We start from the raw sequence: 27226 nt of genomic DNA on the forward strand, positions 1-27226 counted from the left end.
GACCCACTTCTGGGTCTCCTCAACAGCCCAGGCATCACCACAGGCCAAGTCCATCGCCAGCCTGGTTCGGCCAAAAAATATGCAGCTCAACTACACTTGACTCTCAAAATAAATACTTTAAGTAAGAACAGATGCCGTCAGCTTGGCCCAGAGCCATCAATGGCACCAATGGCTTGTACAAAGCTCTTGGAGCACAGGGAACACAGCAGGAGGCCCTTGGAAAGTGCCAGGTCAGGCTTTCAGTTCCTTCATAGCACACTCCCTGGGTGGAGGCGAAGATTCTGCCCAAGAAGACATATTTCAGGAGAAAAGAGGTTGTAGCACAGCATGGAGAGCTCCAGCGAAGGGCCAAAAAGCTGGTTCTCGTTCCAGCTCTGTAGCTCCAAGCAAATCCCTCTGGCTCTGGGACTCAGTTTTCTGTAAATGAAGGTTGTATTGAGATTCAAGGAGCCTATTGAATTGTAAAGAACTGTCCAGATGAGTGGGGGATTAGAGTAGACTGAGACCACCCTGGAGTGTCCTATGTTGCTATCATCAGGCATAGGGGAGAACCAAAAGGGGACTGTCCAAGTAGCTAGGGCTGGAGGACTGGGACAAGAGAAGGCCAAGGACAGGATCCGGACTTCTTCCCTCCTGATTTCCAAATAGAAGCCTCCAGAAGACAAGGTTCAAATTTTCCCTGCCTGCTTTACTTTCTCCTTTCTTCCTTTCCTCCATCCTTCTTACTTCCTTCTTTGATTCTTTCTACTATATGTTTCCAGCCATTGACAATTCCTCTCCATTCCTGGAACAAAATATGCTTTCTCTCTCTCTCATCTCAGGAAATTGTACCTGCTCTTCCCTCTCTCCAGACCATTCTTGCAATACCTCCTAGTCTTCGAGGACTCAATTTAGATATCACTTCCTCTGGGCTGGTTCCGGGGTCCCTCTGTTAACTTCTCATGGCAGGGACTTCTTATCCATCGGCCTCTCTTACAGCAGGGTCTTGGAAAGTGTGCAGAGTTAATGAATAATAATATATTTCTCAAGGACACAGGGCAGATGGATGGGGCCCGGGTTCTCAGTCTACAAATCCAGTGCTCACTCATTCATTCATTCATTCATTCAATTATTTGTTCACATAACAAATATTTGTTGAACACCTTCAATAAACCAGATACTCTGCCAACCAGTGGGAAAAAGACAAACCCTCTATTCTCAGGGAGTTTGGGTTGTAGAAGGAAAGGACAGGAAATATGAGAGCAAGAAAAATAATCTGAGTGATGAGTGTTACGTGCAAAGTAAAAATAAACTAATGTGATAGAGCTCGATCAGGTAGATAGTTGAGATTGAGACTGATAGACGAGGAAGTCTTCTCTAGAGATGGAACTGAGACCAAATGACAAAAGAAAAAAAGAAAGCCAGTCTCGTGTCAGTGGGAAGAGTATTCCAAGAACGGGACGGCTTGTCCAAGGGCCTTACATGGGAGGTTACAAGAGAAGAAAGGTTAATGGGATGGAATGTTTGTGAGAAGGCTGGTGAAATAGTAAAGGGTTGGTTTGTGTAGGGCCCCGCAGACCATGATCAGGAGATTCTATTTTAGTCGAGGGGGGTGGCGTCCATTGGAGAGTTTTATATTGAGAGTGGTGTGATAGAATTCACGTCTTTAAAAGATTAGCCCAACCACCTGTAGAGATGGTTGGAGGGGGTGGGGACAAGAGGAGAAGTGGAGCATCCAGTTAGGAGGCTGTTGTGTTAGCCCAAGAGGTAATGTGGGCCTGAGCCAAGCTGGTCATAGGGATAATGGAGACAAGTAGATGGGCCCATGTTGGAAGGTAGAATTGTTTGGACTTGCCCATGTTTAGAGAGTAGAACTGAGAGAAAGTGCTCATGGATTGGATACGGAGATGGGATGAAGAAAAGGGATCTCAAGGAAACTGGGTGGATGGAAGTGTCCTTTCCTATGAGGGGGGACAGGAGGCTGGAGAAGGCTTAGGACAGATGATCAGGATTTACTAGGCCCTATTCATTTTTAGGTGCCTATTAGATACCCACAGGGAAGTGTCACCTGGTAGGATAGCTTCACAAGATTGAGCTCTGGGGAGAGAACATACTTGGGCATACAGATTTGGGCATCATCTGCTTTAGGTGACATTTCACGTTATGGGTCTGGATGAGATTTCTTGGCGAGAGAGAACATGTAGGGAGAGGACAGAGCACAGAGCCCTGGATACACCAACATCGGTGGGGGGGGGGGGGGGGGGGGGGGCGGGGGGTATGAAAGAGGAGGAGCCATCCAGCAAAGACACATAAAGGAATGACTAGAGAGAGGTAGAAGAACGAAGACAGTGTGGGCCCCAGAAGCCAAGAGAAGGGAGGTTCAAGTTGTCTTCCTTTTGTAATTCTGCTTTGCATTCTGGCACTAAATGACTCCATGGCCCTTACCAGGTCCTTGCCCCTGCCGTTCTCAGTTCCTCCTTGGACAAAGGAGGAGGCTGGAGGTGTCAGTCTCCTGCTGACAGCCATCCCTGTGCCATCATGACTTCAGGATCTGCCTCTCCCTCCCCATGCTGAGGGCTCTCCAAGACTAGGCTTTGCTTTGGCTATTAGCTCAAGCTCCCTTGTTGGTAGGCCTTTCTTTCTTCCCCCAGAAACTGTAGAGCCATGATGTCTGAAGACAATCCCAGTGACCCAGGAGGGCCTGCTCAGAGCTTAACTCATAGGTGGGGCACATCTGATGGCCATGAAAAGCCACTTGGAAAGAAACCCAGAGGAGCATTAGGGGAACAAGTGCCCTTGGACCCAGGGCTGCCGTGGATGTTGGCCATGACGTGTCCTGCCAAAGAATATCCAGCCACGGGGATGCTCTGCTCCCCAAAGTAGGGCACCCACAGGACCATATTTGTGTTTGCCCAGAGGGGGGTGACTTTTTCTCATTCACACAAAAGTGCCATATAAGCAATGCCACGTGATGCCACTTTGGACTTGTCCCTTGTATTCCTTCTTCCTAACATGAGTTCTCGAGCTCAGCGCCTGGTTTCTTTAGGCCCACTGCCTCGTGTCTTTGAGCCTGTCACCCATTATCTACAAGCCATTTGCATTATTTAGGCACATTGCCTAACACCCGGGCTGAACTCCCGATATCTTTGCGTCTGCCCCACATTTCTTTAGGTTTGCTGTCTGGATTACTTAAGCCCGTTGTGTCGTATCTCTAGGCCTGCCTCCAGATTGCCCAAAGCCCTGGGAACTTGGGCTGCTGCTGAATATCAGGGCTACCTGGCACATTAACACTTTTCCACGGGGCTGCTGTCAGGAAAGGGAATGAACGCCCTCGTCTCCGGCCTCCACGATGACCACTGTGATTAGGCCAAGGGCTCAGCCACGCTTTGAAAGGAGTGTTTGTACAGTTTGTTTCCCTCCATGATACCTCCCAGGCCAAATCCCCCAGAGACTGATTCACAAACCCGTTTTGCCTTTTTTTTTTTTTTTTTTTTTTTTTTTGTTAAGCCATATTTAATAGGGAGCCGAGCGTGGAGAGCCCTGTGCCTCCGGCCGGGAGCTGAGGGCTGGCAGGGCAAGCAGGCAAGGAATGGCCAGCAGCAGGGGTGAGAGCAGGCCAAGAAAAACCCCCAGGCCTCAGGCGGTGGCAGGAGGGTTGCCCAGACGGCCTGCTCACCGAAGTCTGGCCTCGGAGCGCCCGGGGACTGGCCTGGCTTGGAGCCGGCAGCTGTTGCGTGGTCCCTTTGCACAGAGCCAGGGAGACAAAACAGAGCCTGGTTTTAAAGAGACACAAAGTGGTCTCTTCAAAGAGCCCTGCAGCAATCGGACCAACATAGGCCGATGTTCTCACGCAGGGAAGGGGCCTCGAGAAGCATAATGTACAATATCCATCACATGCAAGAACGTGGGGCTTGGACAGAAGAGTAAGTAATGCAACTTGCATTTAGCAACCCCCTTACCTGCCAGGCACTGTGCTAGGCTAAGTGCTTTACATAGCCCACAACAACTAACATGCACAAAAATACCATGAAGGCACAGCTATGGTCTGCATTTTACAGATTAGAAACCAAGGTTCACACCTATTAGAATAGCTAACGGTTTAAAAGCTGATAATATTTTTTTTTATTTTTTTAAAAATGTTTTTGCTTATTTTTGAGACAGAGCACGAGCAGGGGAGGGGCAGAGAGAGAGAGGGAGACACAGAATCCGAAGCAGGCTCCAGGCTCCGAGCTGTCAGCACAGAGCCGGACGCGGGGCTTGAACTCACAGACTGTGAGATCGTGACCTGAGCTGAAGTCGGACGCTCAGCCGACTGAGCCACCCAGGCGCCCCTAAAAGCTGATACTATTAAGCACCGGCGAGGACGCAGAGCCGCTGGGATTCTCATCCATCGCCGGTGGGAATACAAAGTGGTACAGCCACTTTGGAAAACAAGTTGGCAGTTTCCTATAAAGTGAAACATACACCAACCATATGGCCCAGCAAGCACGCTCCTGGGTATTTACCGGCGGGAAATGAAACCTGTATGTAAATGTTTACAGCAGTTTCATTCACAATCGCCTCAAACTGGAAACAATTCAAATGTCCTTCAACTGAAGAATGGAGAAACAAACAGTTTCTTCAAAACCATAGAATATTACTCGGCAATACAGGGAGAAAACATGGCTGAATCTCAAATGCAGTTTGCCAAGTGAAAGAAAACTGGAGTTATATGGTCACATATTGTGTATTCCATTTATGTGACATTCGCGTGAAGGAAAAATGATAGGGACGGAAAACAGATCAGTGGCTGCAGGGGGTGTTGGGGTGGGGGTGGGGGGGTAGAAGGGATTGAATACAAAGAGTGCATTTTTGGAGGGTTTTAGAAATATTCTCTACATGGTTTTTTGATCGTGGTGGTGGGTCCACAATTGCATACGTTCGTAAAAATTATAGAACTGGGACACTAAAAGGGGTGAATATTACTGTATGCAAATTGAACGTTTATTTATTTATTTTTTAATGGGGAAAAAACCAACAACAGAGGCTGAAGGAGATAAAGTAGGTTTCCTAAATGCAACCAGCCAGGGAGTGGCAGACTCAAGATTCAAACCCGGCTTTTAACCACCACGCTGGAGACCATCTGATCCGAGCCTCGTTCTCCAAGTTATTTAGGGAACGGCAGCTTCTGGGGACTCGGCTTTTTGTAATTAATTGAAGGGTGATCTCCAACTTGTTTATCTTTCAGCTCCTCTTGTTGCAAAGGTTTTTGTTGTCTGAAAATACTATCACACCTTACTACTCTAGCCACTAACTCTGATCACGCGTGAGTACCACTAACGCGCAACGCTTACTGAGTACTTCCAAGGTGCTACGCAATTTATAGGCATCTCATCCTCCTGTCAAGCCCTGAGGCGGTATCATCATCTCATAGTGGAAGAGGAAACTGAGGCACTTGGAGATGAAGTAAGTGACCAGGACCCCACAACAGAAGGTGGTACAGCCAGGATTCAGCCCCGGGCACCCCCATCCCAACTTCCCACCTGCCACCTTGTCCCTTGTGAAAGTTTAGCACCCTCTACGGAGCTTTCCCCCGAGGGACTTCAGGTGCCAGAATGGACTTTTGTCCAATCCGGAAGAGCCAACCAAGCCACAGAGGTCAGCTGTCCTCCTGTCGGACACCTGACCTTTCCACCGTTCTACTGGGCGAGGGTGCGGGAGGACACTGGTGAGCGGCCGAGGGTCATTCGGCACCGGGAGGGAGAGAAGAAAACGAGGAGAGAGAGAAGCCACTTTTGTGGGATGAACAAGTGTCAATGCTCGCTCTACTCAATCCCGGAGGCTTCATTCCTGCTCATTGTTCCTCATTATCAGAGCTAACTATGTTCAGGCGAAGGGCGAACATGTTCCTAAATTTATGTCTCTGTGTGCGACCACGACAATGTGTGTTTTGTGTGCTTCTCCCTGAAAAACTCCTCTTGTGACACAGGCGACCCAGCTTGGACTTGGCCTTTCATGTGCATTACCCACTCCGACTGGCCCCTGCTGGCAGATTTTTCTTAAAGTCTAAAATGAGGGGCTAACCTTCTCTTCTCAGCTTTTTCTTCTCCGCTACCTATAATCTTGATTTGACTCACACAAAAGTGACTCAGTGGGAAACCCACTCAAGAAGGCTTTGACAGGGAACAATGGATGGGCACCTCTACAGAGGCCGGCCCGCCGCGTTGAGAGAGGGAAAATGGATTAAAGTTTAAAGATGTCATGTATGTTAACCGATCAGTATCGGTTTTATGTATTTTGTCAAAGAGACAGCAGTGAAGCTGGGCCTATGAGGGCAAGGGGGTGCAAAGGAGGGAGAAGTGGCCCCCATACACTTTGGCCAAAGGCCTCACCAGAGATAACGAGCCCAAGAAGCTGGAGTGTTTGAAAGGTAATAATAACAATAATAAAGAAGAAAGGGCTGAGAGGAGATTGTCGTGGGATTGTTGTGTGTCAGCTTTGTCCTTCCACAATGGCCCAGGGCCAGGAGCCAGGCAGTCATTGGGGCAGCAGAGCGGCTCCTTCAGAAAGCAGACACTGCTCATTCAGCCCTAATGGCTTTCTTCCAGGATAATGCTCCATGGGCTCCCCTGGAGCAGGCAGAAGCCCAAGGGAGTCATGGGTGAGGCGGGAGAGAGGCGGCTGAAAGGAAGGGCTCCCTGCCGGCTCTCTCGACGGCCAGGCCCAGCACAGAGCACAGGAGCAAGCAGGCCTCAAGCCTGCATGGGGCCTCGGCCCTGACCTCGCTTCTTGTTCTGGGAGGAGGTTACCCACAATGCCCTTCTCCCCTGACAGGAAGTCAAGAGAATAGATTTGGCCTCTGGAACTTCTGTCTTCAATATCCCTGAAGGAAAGTGGAATTCCCCACTCTGATTTCTTTGGACCCCTAAGCACTTTTCCTTTCACACAAACCTCCCTTTGTGAGAGTTGCTAGAATTTTCTCAAGCAGTGAACAGGCTGAAAATTGAGTGCCTTTGACTCCTCTTCCTGAAGCAGTCCCGACTCAGGCAGGACAAGCCCAACTTCCTTGGAAGAGGTGGCGCACGGCAAAGGATGCATTCGTAGCCTGGCCACTTCCCCTTCACGCCCAGGACTCAACGGACGGGCAGTGAGGGCAGCCATCTTGGCCGGGCCTGCGGTGTGTGTCCTCTAACTGGACTACTTCAGAGATGGGCAAGGGGGGAGGCTTGGTTTGAGGAACGTCCATGGACTCCCACTGGCCCATGGTTTGGAGGCAGCAGAATACCGAATCCAGCTCCGACCGGCTTGTGAGAGCTGATTGTTGAATTTCCAGTAATTTTGCGAGCCAGTTTTTCGTTCCTCCCACTTGAACCACGTGAATTTATTTTCTCATGGTTCTGGAGGCTGGAAATGCAAGATCAGGCTCCCAGCAGGATTAGTTTCCCCTGAGGCTTCTCTTCTTAGCTGGCTCTCCTCATGTGGTCATCTTTCCGTGTGCCTCGAGCAGGTTTTTAAGAATTATGTGCATTTACCACCCAATAAATTATATTAACAGTAAAGGTGATAACCACTCAAAACGCACTGCTGATTTTTACTATTATCTACGCTTCTGAGGCCACGCATATCTATTGTATCTATGTGGTGGAAATACCATATTAATGGCATGCTTATGATCATCTCTTCCCAACCCCCATACAATGGGGTCACACGGATAGATTGACATTGGCCATGGTAGAAGATTTACACCATAGCAATTGGAACATGTTACAAGTCAGGGCTTTCCCCGACAAAGTGCTAGTTGTTAAACATTTATCAGTGCACTGGCTAGGGAACTGGTCTGGTCCAGCCCCTTGGTCACCGGACCGAGTCACTTTCTCTCTCAAACAAGACGACAAGACATGGGATGGCAAGTTGCTTTAAAGACAAACAATATAAAAGTATGAGAGCTTCCGAGGTTCCCGACCCCATATTCATGCACACATTTATCCGTCCACTCACCCTCTTTTCTCTTTCTTTCTAGAAGAAAATATTGTGTTAGGGGGGAAAAAAAATCATCTCCAACTCTAAGACCCTTTATGAACAACCTGATCTGATGTCTGCCTTTAATCAGGATAATTCAAGGCCAGACAGTTGACCCTCGTGCTTGCTCAGGAGCGGGGGGCCAGGACGGACAAGTTCCTGGCTCTGGGACATCACCTCCCTTTGGGCCTCACACACCCTCTCCGTCTCTGAACCTCCGCTGAGAGGGTGGCGCCATAAACCCTCCTGTGGGGTATCTGCGTCTGAATAGGAACCTGAGAGGTGGAGCGGCTTTCGGGACCCTCATGGGTTCTCGGGGGCGGGATTTCAGGTGACGAGAGTGTTCTGCAAGTTTGAGACTGGTGGCCTTCCAAAAATACATCATGGAGGCAACTGCGTCTCTCTCCTCCACTTGGCCAGGCCTTACTCTCTCCTGCTCCAGACAGCAGTGATAATAACTAAAGTTCGCGGAGTAGTCAAACACTGGCTCAAGCATTTGAATCTCATCTGGGCCTCCCAGAAGTAGGCAGTGTCTTAGTTCCACTTCGCAGCCAAGAAAACCAACACTCAGAGAGGTTCCTCTACTTGGCCACCCTGCCCTGCCTGGAAGCCGCCAGCTAGAACCCAGACCCAGGCCGGCTGGCATCAGAATTCTTCCTCCTAATCGCGATGCTCGGTGGCTGCCAGGAAGGGGTCCTTTCTGACCCAACAGTCCCCGCCCTACCTGCCCCTACTCCTTAGGTCTGGTCCGTGGAAAACAAGAAAACGGCAGGGAAGAGAGGGAGGGGCAAGGGGAGAGGCCGAGGAGGCCGGGAGCGGGTGAAAGCATGTGCAGGGGACACAACTGTCACAGGTCTGCCTCTACTGGGCATTCCCTTGGCCCTCACTGCCTAGGAGTTTATAAGGGCAGAAACTGTCTCAGGGTGGGGCTCACTCAGGCCAGTTCCACGGTGTCCCTCTTCCCCTGCCACACTGGGCCCAGTACCCACATCAAATTCTTACAGATCTTAAGGGAAAGAGGCAGGAGCCTGAGACTGTCCAGTGTTCTGTGGTCACACCTGCCCCTCCTCCCCTCCCCTCCCCTCCCCACCCATCCCCCAAACAGGAGAGCATCACCAGGCAGGCCCCCACACAACAGTGGGGATACATTCTATCCATCTTTTTCTAAGGGCCTCACCATCTGATACAAGAGACACTTTTTTTTTAGTTGTTGTTGTTGTTGTTGTTAACCTGTATTCATTTTAGAAGACAGAGCGGGAGAGGGAGAGGCAGAGAGTGAGGGAGACACGGGATCCAAAGCGGGCTCCGGGCTCTGAGCTGTCAGCACAGAGCCAGACGCGGGGCCTGAACCCACGAACCACAAGATCGTGACCTGAGCCCAAAGTCCCGGACTCTTAACAGACTGAGCCACCCAGGTGCCCCTACAAGACACTTTCAAAGGCAATTTCTCATGGCCTCTTTGAGGACAGCATGCACGAAGAGGATGCCCTTTGCCAAAAGAAAAAGTTAATTCAAATGCCTCCGGGGTTTGGCCCCAGAGGCCACTCAGCCCAGCTGGGTACGAGGCCTGGTCTCTGGACTCGCTGCCCAGTGCTCCTTTTGCTGCAACAGGGCCATGTGATCTCCCCACCCAGCCCCATTCCCCAGGAGGCCTAGTTTCTAAGCGGCAGATGATATCAATTGGTCCCTGGAAATGTATCAACCAGAGACCAGAAGAAGAGCGCCAAGAGGAGAGAAATACTTGAGATTCCTGTTAAGGAACAATGTTGGGTTTGACCTGAATAACACCAGCGAGAAAGGAGAAAATAATCATGTCAGACATTACATAATCTGAGAAGACACAGATTGAAGCTGGAGCTGGGAGGAAGGCCACGGGTGAGGTTTCAGAGGGGGCACCTTTCCCCGCAGGAAGAACGAGGGGTGGGGAGGGCCCCTGACACACACTGGCTGAGCTGTTGCCATCTGCCGGGCACCGGGCGGATAGGACGTGCAGATCTTTGCCTCCACAGCCCCATGGCCTGAAGGTTATTCCCCGCAGTCTACAGACACGGGAACTGAGGACGATTTCATCCTCGGGAAGCAGTGCTGAGAGGCCCCGCAGGCTTTTCCTCCAATGGGGAGAAGGCAGCCAGTCAGTGTGGCGTTCAAGGGTAAAAACCCCGACGGCCCAAAAGTGGAAGCAACCCGAAAGTCCATTAACTGGTGAACGGAGGGAAAAGACGCCGTGGATCTCTGCCACGGACCACCACCACCTAACAGCCAAAAGGACCTGACTTCTGACACGCACCGCTACGACACGGACGGGCCCCAGAAATCGCACGCGAAGTCTCGCATTCTCCACAGGATGGCATAAGCCCCAGAGGGAGAACATGGGTTCTCGGGGGCAAAAGTATTCCTAGGTGCATCACCCTAGCTGGTGGCCGCTCAACTCTCCCCAACAACATCGTATTCCTTGGTTTCTAATTCCGTCTTTGGGGAGACTTTTCCCTAAATCGAATCCCCCCCCCCCCCACCGAGACCCTGAAGGAGAGCGGACCCCCCCCAGTGGGAGAAGTCTGACGCAAAAGACGGTGCCAGGAAGAAAGGGGAGTCTACACAGAGAGAAAGGCGACTCGTGGTGGCCCCGGGGCTGGGCCCGGGGCTGGGCGTGGGAGCGGGGCGTGACTGCACAAGACAAAGAGGGACTTCTGCGGGGTGATGAAAATGTTCTAAAATTGAATTGTGGTAATCGTTGCACAACTCGGTAAATTTCCTCAAAGACACTGACTCGTACACTTAAAACAAGAAGAGTTCTCCGGTACGTACATTGTATTTCAGTAGAGCTATTTTTATAAAAAGGAAGAACACAGGCTTGGGGATCGGAGAGGCTCCAGTTCCTGGTCCCCCCCACCCCCCTCAGGGCCCCCCCAGCCTCAGTGTTCCGGTCTGTGAAATGGAGTGGCTGCCAGAGCTTTGAGACGCCTGAGCGCTGGTGACGTGAGCTGGTTTCACGCCTTACATTGGAGACAGACCCAAAAGTCCCTCTCACCTTTCCAGCCCCAGGTGAAATAACACCTCCTTGAGGGTCAGGCCTTCCCTGACCCTCCCGAGTTATGACCCAGCCTGTCACTGTGTTTATTTCCCCTGCAGCTCTGACTTGTGAATCTCAAGTGGCCCTTTTGTTTACTTGCTCATTGTCTGTCTCCCCACCCTCCCCTGGAATGTTAGCTCTGGGCAAATCTACACCCGCCCCGCCTAGAAGGGCGCCTTGCCCTGGCACAGAAAGGGATGTAAACCTGTTAGCTATGCTCATCATCACTGGTGGTGGAACACAGACACGTGAGCTAAGTTTGCTCATCGGAAAGTGACACATTTCTGGAGACTTCTTCCCCTCAGAAAGACTTCTATATTAGGGGTGTGAAGGGGTGAAGGGTTCTGGAAAAATTTTGCTTTAAATTGTATCGATTCATCGGCCCTGCACGCCTGCTGGGATGATTCTCACCGTGGGGATCATGGGGGCCCATGGAACCGCTGAGAACGCATGGCGGTATGTTGTCCACAGTCAAGCGCTTCCTTACCTTTTCTTTGAGGTGACGGTCCTTAGCACGCGCCAGCATCACAGCGGGGCTCGCGACCGAAATGGGGGCCAGGATTCTCTCCGGGTGCTCCTTGTGAGATGAATACTCCTGAGTATGGAGACCATGCCCCCTCCCATCCCCCCTCCCCCCTCCCCGCCCCAAACTAACGCCCCTCTGAAAGCTCCAGCCTTAATGGAGAACTTAAGGCTGGGAGGCGATAGGGAATCTTCAGGAAACTGAAAACAGACCAGCTGAGACAGGAGCCGGGGAGGTGGAAGCAGGAAGGCATCAGGCCTCACTCAACATCTGTTCCTGGAATAGCAAACTGTGAAATCAGAAGCTGGGCTGGGGTACACATAGAGCAAGCGGCAAAGAAAATAAATAAATAGAATAGAATAGAATAGAATAGAATAGAATAGAATAAGATAAGATAAAATAAAATAGAATAGAATAAGAGAAAATAAGAGAAAATAAAATAAAATAAAATAAAATAAAATAAAATAAAATAAAATAAAATAAAATAAAATAAAATAAAAAAGACAAAGCCTTGCTTGGCTCCCCGCCCACCCCACTCCCACCCTCCAGCCAGGGGCACCATCTACTTGGAGCACCTGTGAAGGTGAGGGCCAGGTGAAGGGTAGGGGCCAGGGAAGCCTGAACTAGGGCTTTGAGGGTGGCCTACGGGTGATTTTTCAGAGAGAGAGAGAGAGAGAGAGAGTGTGTGTGTGTGTGTGTGTGTGTGTGTACTGGAGAGAAAGAGAGAGGAGAGAGAAAAACCAGCTATCTACCATTCACATCCACCCCGTAAGACTGGGTGTCAGCCAGCCAGGGGGGGCCCAGGAAACCAGCTCCTATTCTCTGGATATTGTGGCCCTTCAAGAATAAAAACCAAGAAGAGAGAGGCCCAGGGAGCGAGCTAATTACACCTACCAAGTGACAAATCACTTGGAAAACATAAATACGTTTTCAAGGACACTCCTCCACTAACGAAGCTAAAGTGTTTTTCTTTCAAACCCCAGCAAGAAAATCCAAGGGATGAAACAAACTTCGCTTATTTTCGTTTCTACTCAATTACCTGCTAATGGAAAAAATCTGGCACCAAGCGTAATGAGGCGGGCATGAGCTCACTGGCGCGGGGGTCAGCGCTGTCAGGAGGCTACAACAAGCCGGGCATTTATCTGCCTCTCTATAACCCTTTTCAAACTCGCTGTCAGGGAGCCCACGCTGAGCAGGCCGGAGAGGAAGGCCTTGGAAGCTGCTCCAGGCCTCCGAGGCCCTCTGGGAAAAGGAAAATTGTTGTTGGCAAGTCCGCCTGGCTCCAGAAATTGATCCAGAGCCCCCCACTTGTCCGAGCAGCAGCAGACAGAGCTAAGAATTTTGTTATAATTAAATAGAGTGCTGATTGGTTGCTGGAGGTGGTCTTGAAACTGGTGTTTAAAAAGCAGAGGAGAACAACGGTTACTATTCATAGGAAAAGCCCAGAGTCTTAAAAATCCATCTGTTTCATTCCCAAATTTAGGCCAAAAAAATGCTCACTTGCTGTCTTTAAAAATACCACCTGCTTTGCGATGTTGTATAATGTGCCATTATATAAGGTGGAGGGGGGCGTGGGGGAGGGCGGGGTGGGAGGATGCGGCGGGGTGGGCCCAGCCCCTTTCTGAGAACGGAGGCCCGTCTGCAGAGGCCAGGCAGGCTCCTCCCAAGTCCCGTGCCCTCCTCCTCAGAGACCCGACTGGGCCTTGAGGCACGAGGAGTGAGACTTACCCAGCATCACCTCAGCAAGCTGCACTCAGGAGCCCCCCAATGCCAGGCCCCGGCAGTTACAGACCTCTGTCCTCCACCCACCTGGCCTCCGGGGCTGAACATCTGGGGGCCGCGTCTAGGCCTGGCTGGGGCTGTGATCTCACGCCACCGCTCACCACAGCTGCGGTACCAGGTGAGGTCACAGCTCCTGGACCCAAGGAAGGAGAAGCATCCAGGCCCCCTCAGCCCCGGTGACAGAGTCCCTTAGTGCCCGCTTGCCACGCACCCCCCTAACCCCAGGGGCTGGCAGCCACGGGACACAAGGGTCCCAACGGAACAGGTGGGCAGATGTCTCAGTCCAGCCTAGTCCTAACAACTTCTCCCCAACCTCAAGGAAATGTCAGGGCTCGGTTCCTCCTGAAGACTCTTCTTCACAGGTTAACTGAAGAGAATTGGCTCTGTAGTCGTAGGTCGCATTTGAGCCACTTTTCGGCTGACCGATGCTACATGTGTCACTTAGCTCCTTCCCGTGACAATGGACAGGGGATAGCTTCCGTCATAGCATTTGGGGCCAGAACAAATAGCACATGCTGTCCTAGACGCCAGGGAGCCGAGTCTGGTGCCTGGCAAGCTGGAGGTGCCCACATACAGCTGGAGAGCCCGGATCTGGTCCTCTGTCACCGTGGAGTCACAAACCCAGACACGGACCCAAGATTGGGAACAAACCTCAGAGCTGGCCGCAGAATGAAAATTCCCCACATCAAAGCCAAAGTAGAGAATTCAGGCAGCAGGTAGTCACTAGAAAGATCTTGGTCTAGATTGGGAGGAATCATGGCATCTAACCCAGCCTCTGCCAGCACCCAGCTGTGTGGCTTCGGGTAAGAAGACGCTCTTGGGGCCCCTTGTCTTCACTTTCTTTGGTCCGGTCCTTCTTCCAGCTCTTAGAGATGAAACAGTCTGACTCTATTGCCTGCCAAGCCCTCCTGGAGTTCCTACCCAGAAGGATAGAACTTACCTGTTTACATGCCTTCCTCTTGGGAGTTGGGATGCCCCAGGGAGGATGGGGCTAAACAAGAAACCCTTCCACTACCTTTGACTGACACCAAAAGTAGCCTCTAATGTCACTAACATGCCCACGATTTCCTACTTACACCCCCACCCCCCTGGTCAATTCTTGCGCCCTGGAAAGCACGTATAGATACCAGAGTGGTTTCTAGGAGGGTATTCTCTGAACAGTTGTTAACAGGATTTTAATCGGGTTTTAGTATCATTTATCCTTAGAGGCCATTCCAGAAGCCCCACTCCATCCACTCTTTTCACTGTCAACTTCCTTCCATACTTGATCTCATAAAGCTAACAGGAATCTGGGGGAGGGGGTAGGCAGCGCAGGGTTCATTGGAAGTAGCAGCCATCACTGCTACCTTTAGAATCCAGAGGAAGTTAGCATTGCTTAACCTGAATTCTTCATAATCCCATAAATCAAGTGAATAGGGGGCACTAACATTTTTTTCAAAAGGCTTGTTTCAGGACTTTTAGCCATGGTGACTCCCTCCTCAGGCTCCATGCTGTAGACCATATATGGTAATCCTAGCTACAGTCTTTTATTACCTGTTCCATGCAAGACACACAACCGAGAGGCCCTTTGTCCCCCTCACCCATCCTGTGTTATCGTCACTATTTCAGTGCAACGGAGAATATACCGTCTCTGAGAAAAATCCAGAGGAGTTAACGGCATTGCATGAGAACGACCCTTCCGTGGTATGAAAACCACAGTTTCTTCATTCTACTATTGACAGGCTGTATCCAGTTGTTGGCCATTAGGAATGAAACTGCTACTGTCCTCTACCAGAGTTAAACATAGACTATTTGGATATCCCTTTTTGTCAATTACCTAGTCCTGTCTGGTTTCGTTTTGCTTTGCTTTCTTTTGCTTTGTGTTCGCCCACTTTCAATTCATTAAGCTTCCTTCTCTTGTGATGTTTAGGAATGTTTCTTTTAGTTCTGGGGTATTAGTCCTTTGTCAGATAAATGTGCTACAAGTATAATCTAACCGTGGCCCGTCTTTTCAGCCTTGAAATGAGTTCATAAGAAACGCTCTCAAAAAATTAAGACTAGAAAAGGATTTTCTTAATTTGCTCTACAAAACAGGAATCTACAAAAACTTACAGCTGATACTATGCTTAATGGTAAAATTAGTGAATGTGTTTCCTTGAGTTCAGAAGAAAGACAAGGACGCCTGATACCAGCCCTCTTATTCAACTTTCTATTGGAGGCTCTTGCCAGCACAATAAAGAAAAAAAAAAAAGCAAGGAGGAGAGTATACGGATCAGGAAGGAAAAAATAAAATGGACGGTATTTGCAGATAAAATAATGGTGGGAGTAGAAAAATCCAAAAGAAGCTAGAGCTAATCTGCTAGAATTTACGTGCGAATTTAGCAAGGCTGTTGGATGAAAAGGTCAGTATACAAAAGTCAAATAGAATTCTACACACTAGCAACAATCAGTGAGGACACAGAAATTTAAAAAGAGTTACGGTAACTGCAAAACACATCAAATATCTAGGAGCAAATTTAATTCAAGACATGCAAAACCTCTTTCCGTAGAAGTATAAAACATTCGTTATGGGCTGAAATGCATCTACCTCCATCCCCACCCCCAAATAGGTAAAGAAAGTAAAAGAAGGTCATGTGGGTGGGTCTTAAGCCTATAGGTGTGGTGTTCTTATCAGAAAAGAACTGGAGGTGCCTGAGTGGCTCAGTTGGTTAAGCATCTGATTTGGCTCAGGTAATGATCTCACGGGTTCATGAGTTTGAGCCCCGTGCGGGCTCGACGCTGACAGCTTGGAGCCTGCTTGGGATTCTCTGTCTCCCACTCTCTCTCTGACCTCCCCCCACGCCCCCCCACATTCATGCATAGGTTCTCTCTCTCTCTTTCAAAAATAAATAAACATTAAAAAAGGAGAATTGGATACAGACACACACAGAAAAAAAGACCATGTTAGGACTCAGCAAGAAGGCAGCCATTGGCAAGCCAAGGAGAAAGGTTTTGGAAGAAACCAAAACTGCCAACGACTTGATCTTAGACTTCTAGGCCCCAGAACTGTGAGAAAATTAACTTCTGCTGTTTAAACCATCTCATCTGTGGTATTTTGTTATGGCAGATCTGGCAAATTTATACAATCTTGCTGATGGAAATCAAGAAATACACAAGTAAATGGATAGGCCATTCATGGATTAGAGGACCCAATATTGTGAAGATGTCAGCTCTCCCCCAATTATTACAACAGATTCATCGCGATCATAATAAAAAATGCAGCAGGTTGTGTGTTTGTTGTGTGCGTGTGTGGAAATTCACAAGCCAATACTAAAATGTATACGGAAATACGAAGGGCCAGGAAGTCATGATAATCTTGATGGGGAACAAAACTGATCTGATCTCATCAGATAGTAAGACTTATTACGAAGACACAGTAATTAAAACATGTGGTATTGGCACCCAGGCAGAAAAGATTGGTGGCATCGTGTCAAGAAACAGATCCACAATCATACCGCCATATGGATTATGCGAGGTCAACCAGATGTATGTTTACAGAAAAATAACTCTGGGGCAGTTGGCTGGCTCAGACGGTAGAGCGAGTGACTCTTCATCCTGGGGTTGTAAGTTCGAGCACCGTGTTGGGTGTGGAGATTACTTAAACATAAAAATTAAAAAGGATTAGGAAAAAAACCACTCTGACCCCCACCTCATATCATACATACACCAAAATCAATTCTGGGCGGATCATAGGACCTCAATGTGAAAGGTAAAACAATAACGCCTCTGCAAGAGAGGAGAGTGTGCTCGTAAGTTTGGAGTGATACAATATTTAAGTCGGATTTAAACACACTAACCATAAAATAAAAGATTTTGATAAAGTAGACTTCACGGACATGAAAAACGTACACTCATCAAATGACACCCTTAAAAAAAAAAGTGTCATTTACTCATTAACAATATTTACTGAGCACTTACCAGGTATCAGACTCTGCTCTGAGCTCTGTGGACAGAGGGGGAAGCAAAGAGACACCATCCCTACCTTCCAGAAGCTTAACTCCTAGAGCAGGAGTTGGCAGACTTTTTCTGTGAAAGCCAAATAGTAAATAGTTGGGGGTTTACAGGCCACAAGCCATCTCTGTTAAAGTAATTCTCCTTCTTTTGCAACTGTTGAACAAATGTCAAATTGCCCCTCACGGCTCTACAGAAACAGGTCCCAGGCCTGGTTTAGCCTGCCGGCTATAATTTGACGATCCCTGGTCCAGAGAGAAAGGAAGAATGACCATTTGCAGAAAAACAGATAAATAACTGATTAAAAAAAAAAAAAAACAGATAAAAAAGCAAATAACTTCACAGCTGTGTGTGTGACATGTGGAAGGAAGTGTTAGGAGGGCAAGAGAGGGGTGCTCTGATAAAGAAAAAAAGGGACAGGAAGGAGGGCACGCATTCACACCTGTGTGCTTCTCGACATTTCCCAGCCTCCTTTGGACTTAGGTTGACCTCGCAACTGAATTCTATTCCATAGAATACAGGTAGAAGTGATGCTCGTCACTTACGTGTCTATAAAACGTCCTGGTGATCTTGCTTTTTCTCCCTCTTCCACAGGACCGGGAGATGTCTCTGAGACGGCTGAGAAGTAAACCCTTACTGTATAAAGCTACTGATATTTTAGGGTTGGTTTGTTATTACAGCACAGTGTAGCCTAATCTGACTAATATAGATTTCATTTAAGCTGAGATGTAAGAAGGGGCAAAGCTTCTGCTTTGTTTTTAATGTTTATTTTTGAGAGTGAGAGACAGAGCACACGCGGCGGGGGGGGGGGGGGGGGGGGGGGGGGGGAGAGACAGAGGGAGACACTGAATCCGAAGCAGCCTGCGGGCTCTGAGCTGTCAGCACAGAGCCTGACACGAGGCTTGAACTCACTGACAGCGAGATCATGACCTGAGCCAACGTCGGTCGCCCAACGGACTGAGCCACCCGGGTGCCCTGACTTCTGGGTTTTTTTTTTTAATTCAGTTTCATTTTATGTCTTTAAAATGGTGGCCTCGATCCACTAAATTGATTTCCTAACCTATCACAAGGGGTTGCAACCCACAAGCCCAGAAACAGATATAATACGTATATCCGACATTATAATACGTATACTTCTAATTTTCTTACAATTCTAGGAACCTACATATTTTGGCACTGAGTCCAAAATAGCTCAATCCATGTAATTATCGACTGTCTTTATTGTTATTACATGCACAGAAACCAGACTGAGGAAAAACAAAAAACAAAAAACTCCTGCAAAGACAGGGAGAGAAAACACATGTTGCCTCCCAGCGAAAGCCTTTCACAAGGTCCATGAACGAGATGAACGCCACCCTCTGTCTCTCTTCAGCGACTCAGATGGTCTGTGTCTTTGTGAGGAGCGGTATAGCATCGTATTCAGCGATGCTAGCTCCTGGGGTAGGCTGCCGGGGTTCCGATCCTAGGCTCACCATTTCCCAGATCCACGGCCTTCGGGAAACCACTTAACCTCCGTAGGCCTCACTCTCTACCCTTGTCAAATGAACATAAGAGCGGTTTCTATCCCACGGGGGTTAAATGAAAAACACAGGTGGAGTTTCTAGCACACCCTCTTGCCCTCATCCTTGTATAAAGCCACTTTCCAGATGAGCAGCTTGTCCAGGCCTTGGGGATGTTGGTGGCCTTTGTCCCGTAAGAGGGTGCAGAACTCAGCTCAGAGGGAAAAACCAAGCCCAGAACAGCATCTGGTGCAAACAGGTGCTCGAGGATTAGTCGTTGAATGAACCAGTGAATCAATGGGCTTACAGCTCAACTAAGGGCACTCACAAAATGCCACCTTAAAAAAAATCCCCAAACTCCAGAGTCGGAATCGGCCGGTGCCCATCAGACCACACCGGGCCTCTGCCGCTGCCCCATGCCTGGGAACGCTGGGCCACATCTGAAACGGAAAATGAAGACGCCAACCACAGATGGGAATTCTTGAGAAAGTCAAATCTATGCCCTGTTTTTCAGTGATTCCCAGCCCGGGCTTCTGGCATTTGCTCGAGCCACCATTCACAAGAGATTCCTCAGCTATTCCCTCGTTTCTTTCCAAAGGGCTTTAATTAAAAACACATTTCCATACCACAAAAAGCACTCCAGCTAGTGCTGTGGCCTCCCAAAGAGAAGAAGCCATTTTTACGGAGCCATCGAGTTTCGGGCGAGATGGCGAACTGTTGGTGAGTCACAGCGTCCCGGGGGCCCTCAACCCGCGATGAGTCTTCCACATCAAAGTGTCCCACTCTCCAACCTGGGTTTGGAGGGCAGGACTCACAGAATCCCGAAGAGAAATAATGGGGGGAAAAATAGCTCTGACTGGCCTTGTACTTTGATAATAACCATAAACACTATGGTTTCCCACTCCAGGTGCTGAATTACGGCCTCACAAGAATCTGTCAGAACGAGTTCGGTTGTCGCCACCTGTGAGCTTGAGGAACCGCCCAAGGACACACAGGGCGGGAGTCCGGTGTTAAGCGTCTCCAAGCTCAGGTTCTCTCCACTGCTCCTTGGTCTGTCCTCTCTTCACATCCTAGATCCGGATGAAAGGCACCTACCTGACCCTCCACGCATCCACATCATCGGAACAAACAACGAAACCTCCCATTACCGAGAACGGAAAACCACTTTCTACACGGATCTGTCCCAAACCACCACCAGTTAGCAGTACCACTGCCCATTCTGGAGGCTTCCGTGCTAAGACTCTGTAGTCTCCCAGAATCAGCAAATGCCTCCGTAGTGGGCTGAATGGTGCCCCCCGCCCCGCCCCCCCAAATACAGGCCGTGTCCAAATCCTAGAACCTGTATCGTTTTATCTGGCACAAGGTGTGATTAAGTGAAGGATCTAGAAGGAAGTGGCTCAGCCAGGATGATCCAGGTGGGCCCGAGATCCATCACGTGCATCCTTACAAGGGGAGAGGCGCAGGAAGTTTCCAGACAGACACACAGGAGGTAGCGGTGTGAAGATGGAGGCGGAGAGTTGAGTGATTTGGCTACGAGCCCAGCGACACCCAGGACTATAGGCAGCCGCCGGGAGAGCCTCCAGAATCTCCGACGGGAACATGCCCGGCCAACAGCTGGGTTCCGGACTTCCAGCCTCCAGCGCTGGGAGAGCTGTCGTTGGAAGCCACTAAGTTTGTGTTAATTTGTTACAGCAGCCACAGGAAACTATATGCTCTCCTGACAGACAAACTTCTTTGGTCGGGTCTCATCCGAGGGCAGAGGTGATGTGGCTCAGAGATCAGAGGGCTATGAGCTCCTAAAAGTGGTCTCGGGGTCTCTGAGGAACAACACGCCCACAGATGGGTGAAATCAGAAGATGCTCGGGTGAAAAATGAACTTCCGAGGTCAGAAGAAACCCAACAGATGGAGAGAGAGTGTTAAAGGTCAGGGAGTTGGCCTGGCCTCTGGGAGCCCGGAACCTAAACTGTGGAGAAAGACAGGCTTGGGGCAAAGGAAGTTCCCTGTCAGGGTGGGGAGGGCCCCAGGATATTACTGTTCAAAGCTGTAAGGCAGTCAACATGAGGCTGGGTGACCTATCTTTGAATTTTTTTGTTTATTTTGAGAGAGAGAGAGAGCGTGAGAGAGAGCAGGGGAGGGGCAGAGGAAGAGAAAGAGAGAAAGAGAGAGAATCTCAAGTAGGCTCTGCACGGTTAGTGCAGAGCCCGATGCGGGGCTTGAACTCACGAACTGTGAGATCATGCCCTGAGCCAAAATCCAGAGTCCAGAATCCAGAGTCAGACGCTTAACTGATTGAGCCACCCAGGTGCCCCTACACTTTGAATTTTAAAAAGTGATCTTCACTCAGGCTGGCTCAAGACAGAGGGATCATCCCCTCCCCGCTCCACGCAATTTTTTTTTTTTTTTTTTTTTGCCTTTGTAACAAGGGCACTGAGCTTCATTCCCGCATGGCTGAAAGGATTAGGAAGGATTAGGAAGATTGAAGAACACAAAATTCGGAAGCACTCTGTTAAGGTGCCATTCCCTGGTTCTCAAGATACACACGTTGAGCTAACCACACTTCTTCCTTCCTTCAACAAATATGTGGCAAAGCACCCTCTATGTGCCGGGCACCGAACCAGGACCTTAGTATAGAGCAGTGAACCTAAAAGCCACGTTTCCTCCTCTTGGAGGGCTCTCTAGAGCCACGGTTCTCAACGGGGCACGGTTTTGCCCCCCCCAGGGGATATTTGGCAGAGCCTGAAGACATTTTCTGGACGTCTTAGTGCCGGGGGTGCTGCTGGCATCTAGGGGGAAGAGGCCAGGAATGCTAACATCCGACAATGCACAGGACAGTCCCCCACGACAAAAGATGTCAGTGGTGCTAAGTGGCACTATTAGTGGCCTAGACAACATCCACTGACACCACGGTGGGCGAGGGGATCAAAGGGAGGGAAAAACAGGAAGCCGGAAGAGCACATAGGAGGGAGACATCGCTCACTATTGTCTACGCTCAGACCTGAAAGATGAGGAGTTATCCAGGCAGGAAGTGGGGTTGCAGGAGCGGAGCAGAACCTTCCAGGAGAGGGGACAAAGGGTGTGGGTGAGTGTGTGGGGCAGTGGACGAAGTGGGGGCAAACAAGGACACCCTTCAAAAGGACTGTCCCATCACTCTGGGAGGAGGACCAGCCTTACGACACAAGGAGGCCTAAGTGAAGAACGCCAGTTTGCGGTCAGATCTGAATTTAAATCCCAGCCCCTCCACCCTACTAGCTGCGTGGCCTTGGACAAGACACAAACTCAGAGTTTCTAAACCCGGTTTTAGAAAATAAAGCGCGGGGTGGGGGGGGCGGGGGGGGGCAGGGGAAATAATATCGAGCACAGGTGGTACTGTTCAGGATTAAAGGAGAAAAGGCACATAAAGACTTGGCACGTGGCCGCAAAGGACAGATATTGTTCCGATTTGTGTTTTCAAAGGTCACTCTGGGCCCAGTGTGCAAAATAAAATGGGGAAGGGCGACCAGAATCACTTCGCTCTGGGAATACAAAGCAAAACGAAAACAAAATCACTGAGAGGCGACAGAACAAAAACCAGCTCGAGCAAAGCGCAGGAGCTTTAAAGCCCTCGATGACAACACCGCGTGGCCTCGAGGAGCAACGGCAGCAACACGCACAGCTTCCAGGCCCATTGAAATCATGTCCCCGGAAGGTACAGTTGTCCTAGATGAGTGGAATACACAGGTTTCCCCCACTGTCCGGAGTAGCACAGTCTTAGGGAACCTCGGGTAAAAGTTGAAGCCAGGTGTCAAGCGAAGCAGCAATTACCACGAATTTATAGGGGAAAATTTCGAGCATTCCCAGACCCCCCAATGACCTCCCTGAGCCTCGTCTGATACCTTAGGACACATCCTCGTTCCGGACGCACAGAATAAACGGAGGGGCGCACAGGTGCTCACAGACACAGTTCAGAGTGGCGGCAGCTTGACGCCGAGATGCTGACTGTCGTTCCCGGGGCCACTCTCGCTGCCTCTGCAACGCCTCACGGCCAGACAAATACTGGTCGCTATTTTCACTTTTTGCCTTTTTCTCGCGAAAGCCAAAGTCCTCTTCGGGTTTCTTTCAGTGAGTGAAAACAGGTGCTAACATAGTGCTTTCGTGAGAGCGAAGAGGCCTAACACGAACTTTCCAGTAGCGGGGGCGTACCTGTGCGTCCATCCATCCTACCCGGCGGGAGAAATGACTGCCAGGTCTTCACTGTGGCCCCCGGTTCGTGATGATGATGAACCTGCACCCTCGCCAGGGCACAGCCACAGAACGTGAGTCCCACGGACCGCAAGACCCTTCCATACAAGCCTCTGAGTGACTCGTCTTGATCCAGTTTTCTGAAAACCCTTCCTGCTCGACAAGGCTCGCTGCCAGACAAGGGGTTTCCATCCGACACCCTGCCATCTCTCCCCGCATGCAACTCGCAGAAAGAAGTTAGAACACTTTCACATCAGTGGTAATGATGTGGTGTCTCAAACCGATTCCTGGTGAACTAACTACGTGTCATTATCCCAAATTAAATCCCTTCTGCGGGATACCGTGAGAAGGACATCTAAGATATACCAGGACGGCTGTTTAAAAATCTTTTTTTTTTTTTTTTCAACGTTTTTTATTTATTTTTGGGACAGAGAGAGACAGAGCATGAACGGGGGAGGGGCAGAGAGAGAGGGAGACACAGAATCGGAAACAGGCTCCAGGCTCCGAGCCATCAGCCCAGAGCCTGACGCGGGGCTCGAACTCACGGACCGCGAGATCGTGACCTGGCTGAAGTCGGACGCTTAACCGACTGCGCCACCCAGGCGCCCCAAAATCTTTTTTTTTTTAAGTTTGTTTATTTTGAGAGAAAGAGAGAGAGCGCACAAGAGGGGGAGGAACAGAAAGAGAGGGAGAGAGAGAATCCCAAGCAGGCTCCTGTCAGCGCACAGCCCGATCCCAAGCAGGCACAGCCCAATGCGAGGCTCGAACTCCCGACTTGAGCCGAAATCAAGTCAGTCGCTCAACCGACTGAGCCACCCAGGTGTCCCCAGAATGGCCGTTTTAGAGCCAGAAGAGCGCCATGTACTCTGGGACTGTGCTTGGCTTTCAGAAAGGAACCAACTAGGGACACTGGTATGGCACAGAGGCACTGGGAATGAGTGGGGGAAGGAAACCATCCCGACCCATCAGAGGAGTGCAAGGCCACTTTTTGAGACCCGAGTCCCAACCCACCACCCACACCAACCATGCGGTCCGGTGTCACGGTCTGGCTTGGGAAGACAGTAGTCCCGGTGAAGGTAGATTCAGCCTCCCCAGAGGCAAAATCCAAATCACAGAAACAAGTGACCAGCCTTCATCTGCACATACTAAGTTGCTTTTATTAATCCAGAACGGCATGCTACAGATATTGTACAGCATGAACATTTATTCATTACAAAAATGGCTTCCAAACCATTAAAAATGAAATTGGAATAAGAGCATAAAACGGAACGGTAACATCACAACTGTTAGGAAACATTCAAAGTATTCACAAAAAATGTTATAGTTAGCATTTTAATAAACCAGAGAAAAATCGGAGACAGTCTTACAATCGCTTCATGTCAACTACAATGGCACTGAGTGAACAGGTGTCAGCTTTATACAGCATTTTGCAACATCAACATGCCTAGGGTTTTTCTTATTTTTAAAGTTTGCCACCTACTCGTACGGGATACGTGTACATAAAAGCGGCAGCTGGTTTTTCCTTTAAGAGTAATCTAATATACAGAATTTTGGCCCCTAAGGGTTTGATACCTCTTCATTTAAAATGCTTTCTGGACAATCTGCTACCAAACACGTCTTGTTATAGGTGACATTAAAACTACATACAAATCTACCTATGTAACATCACAGCAAAACATGATGAACAAAAATTACAGCATCGAAAAGAGGGAGAAAGCTAAAGTCACTGAGAATTTTGGCACATAAACTTTTGCACACAGTCGGGCCACGCCCTAAGGGCACAGGGCTGGCGACTGTGAGTTCAAAGGACAAACAGGGTGGTTCCCGCTGCTGCTCAGACAGCGTCCGCTAAAATTCCCTCACTAATTTTCAAGTCTTGTTTTACATAATGGCTTTTAAAGCAACTTCCGTTAATGCTACTGATCCTTAAATGCAACTATTAATGTCCGTTTGGCGGCATCTGGGTTTCATACAGCCAAAAAAAAAAAAAAAAAAAAAAAAAAAAAAAAGTCAAAAAGAGAAACAAAAAAATATATATACACATTTTATATATAAACTTAAAAACCTTGTACAAATGAGTTGTTATATATAAGATGCTTATGCTAAGGGGAAAAAAACTTTATACAGTTTCAAGAAAAAGGAAAACATATTTTAAAAGGGACGACATACAGGTTCGACAAGCAATCTCTAAAGCAATAAATACTACTGGTCCAACAGCGTTGTGATTCCATTAATGGTTGAGTAGCATCCCCCTCCCCCCAAAAGAACAACACCATGGAACAAGGTATATTAACACATTTAACCCTTTGTTTCTGTACATTTAAACAATAACAAGTAACATCACAATTAAAGTTGTTTCACACAGAGAAAAAAAAAAGAGTAACGGCACTGCATTCCTCGTGCCCTTATGGTTTAAAAACCAGATGTAAAATGATTGGTTCGCAAGCTCGTATTTAATACAAATAATACAGAACCAACTCCTTCTGGAGGGCTGCTTCAAAATTGCTTCTTTTTTTTTTTCCTTTTTGTTTTTTAATCAGTCTTTTAAAACTAAGCTATCCGAACTACATAACAGTTATGTATATATATATATTTTTTAAACGCTACAAAGACTTTAAACAGCTGTTGATAAAAATTTTGGTAGAATCATGAGGTTCTTCTCTCATCTACATATTTAAAAGGAGGAATTGAAATAAGAATGGGTCAAATATTGACCAATGAACTCCATAAACATCAACTAATGTAGCCACGTGGCACAAAATTAAAAGAGTACAAAACGAAACCTTTCGGGGGGGGGGAGGGAGGTGCTGGGGGGGTGCTGGGGGGCGGGGGGGGGGGGGTGGACAGAAGCGGAACGCAACACTACGCAAACCAACCGGGGCTGACGAGGCTAAAGCTATTCTAAAGACTTGGTCACGAGGGACAGCGGCTGGGGCTGCGTCCCGGCCACGGCCACGGCCACGGCGCTGTGGGAATGTAAGGAAGATGTCGACGGCTGCGCCAGAGACGAGGCGGACAGGACGGGCGGCTGCAGGGCGGCGGGGGGCAGGTCCAGGGCCCCGTTGGGACAGAGGGCGGGGGCCTTGCCGTGGGCGGCCTCGGCAAGCAGGAGGGCGGGCGGCGGCGGCATCATGGGCAGGTGGGCCAGGGGGTCGGGCTTCAGGGACAGCGAGAGAGGCTGGGTCTGCTCAGTCTGTGACTTGGCGTCTTGGGGAGGGGAGCCTAGCAGGTTGGGGGAGGGAGGAGGCGAGTCTAGTAAGCTTCCATCTGAAGAGGGTGGACTGAGGCAGCTGCCTTCACCTTGTATGTAGCGAACGCACTTTTTTTTTCTCCTAGAAACAGGGGGGAGAGAGTTCTCCGTGAATAGGGGGCAAAGATGCCAAGGGAGAGCGTTATCTACTGCTCAGAGCCGAGTTCGAGTCACCTGTGCCCCAAGAGCCAGCAAGCCCCGTGGCCGGGGGGTGGGGGGGGGGGGGTGCCACGCTCGCTTCACTGCCGCCCCCGTCTGAGCCTGCTCCGGCAAACAGCATTTTACTGGTGGAGCGCCACCCCGCCCCCCCCCCCCCCCCCCCGCTACCTACCTGCTCCCCTCGCCCCCCACTAACGCCCCCCCCGCCGCCGCGACCCGACCCGACCCCACCCGGGCCCAGATACCACTGAGCAGACTAGACTGGATTGATGATGCAGCGCCCGTGTGCCAGAAGAGCGGCTGCATCCGCGCTGCGATTCCCCTGACAAGTGTGTGCTTTCTCTTTCGGCTTGGACGTCCCCTGGCTGGCCCATCGCATCTCCCCCTCGGTTCCCACCCCCGGTGCTCTGAGTGTGTGCGTGTGTGCGTGTGTGTGTGTGCAAAAGAGAAAGAGAGCTCCTTCCCCAGGCGCCTCCTATCAATATGCAACTCTGACTGTTGAGCCCACAGAGTTGAAGGCAGTGCTAGGCAAGAGGCTTAGACGTTTTTACACCACTGCCGCCACCACCGCCACCACCACCGCCACCACCACGGCCACCACCGCCAGGCTGCCGGCGCCCAGAGAGCTTTTGGGCTTGTCTGTTAAGAACCACACCAAATCAAGAGAGGTCAGAATCAGGTGAGAGGAGGGGGAGGGGGGGGGAACAAAAATAAAACAAAATAAATTAAAAAACAAAAACAAAAAAATAAAAACCAAAACAAAACCACCAAAAACAGG

At 49.5% G+C, this 27226-nt stretch overlaps 1 protein-coding gene across 30 annotated transcripts in view; it reads right to left on the minus strand.

Moving 5' to 3' along the window:
* Positions 1-24176: 24176 nt before the first annotated feature.
* Positions 24177-27226, minus strand: part of TCF7L2 (transcription factor 7 like 2) — a 202300-nt gene continuing 199250 nt past the window's right edge. For 20 of the 30 annotated variants that reach the window (XM_060641453.3, XM_060641452.3, XM_060641456.3 and 17 more), the window contains one exon: positions 24177-26371. In XM_060641453.3, the coding sequence (XP_060497436.1) occupies positions 25936-26371 (436 nt within the window). In that variant the 3' untranslated portion in view covers positions 24177-25935. The remainder of the gene's footprint in view (positions 26372-27226) is intronic. The other 10 variants (XM_060641478.3, XM_060641484.3, XM_060641479.3 and 7 more) reach the window with 4 other exon arrangements.

The sequence above is a fragment of the Panthera onca genome, chromosome D2, assembly GCF_046562875.1.
Source record: "Panthera onca isolate mPanOnc1 chromosome D2, mPanOnc1 haplotype 2, whole genome shotgun sequence".
In the NCBI taxonomy this organism is placed as follows: domain Eukaryota; kingdom Metazoa; phylum Chordata; class Mammalia; order Carnivora; family Felidae; genus Panthera; species Panthera onca.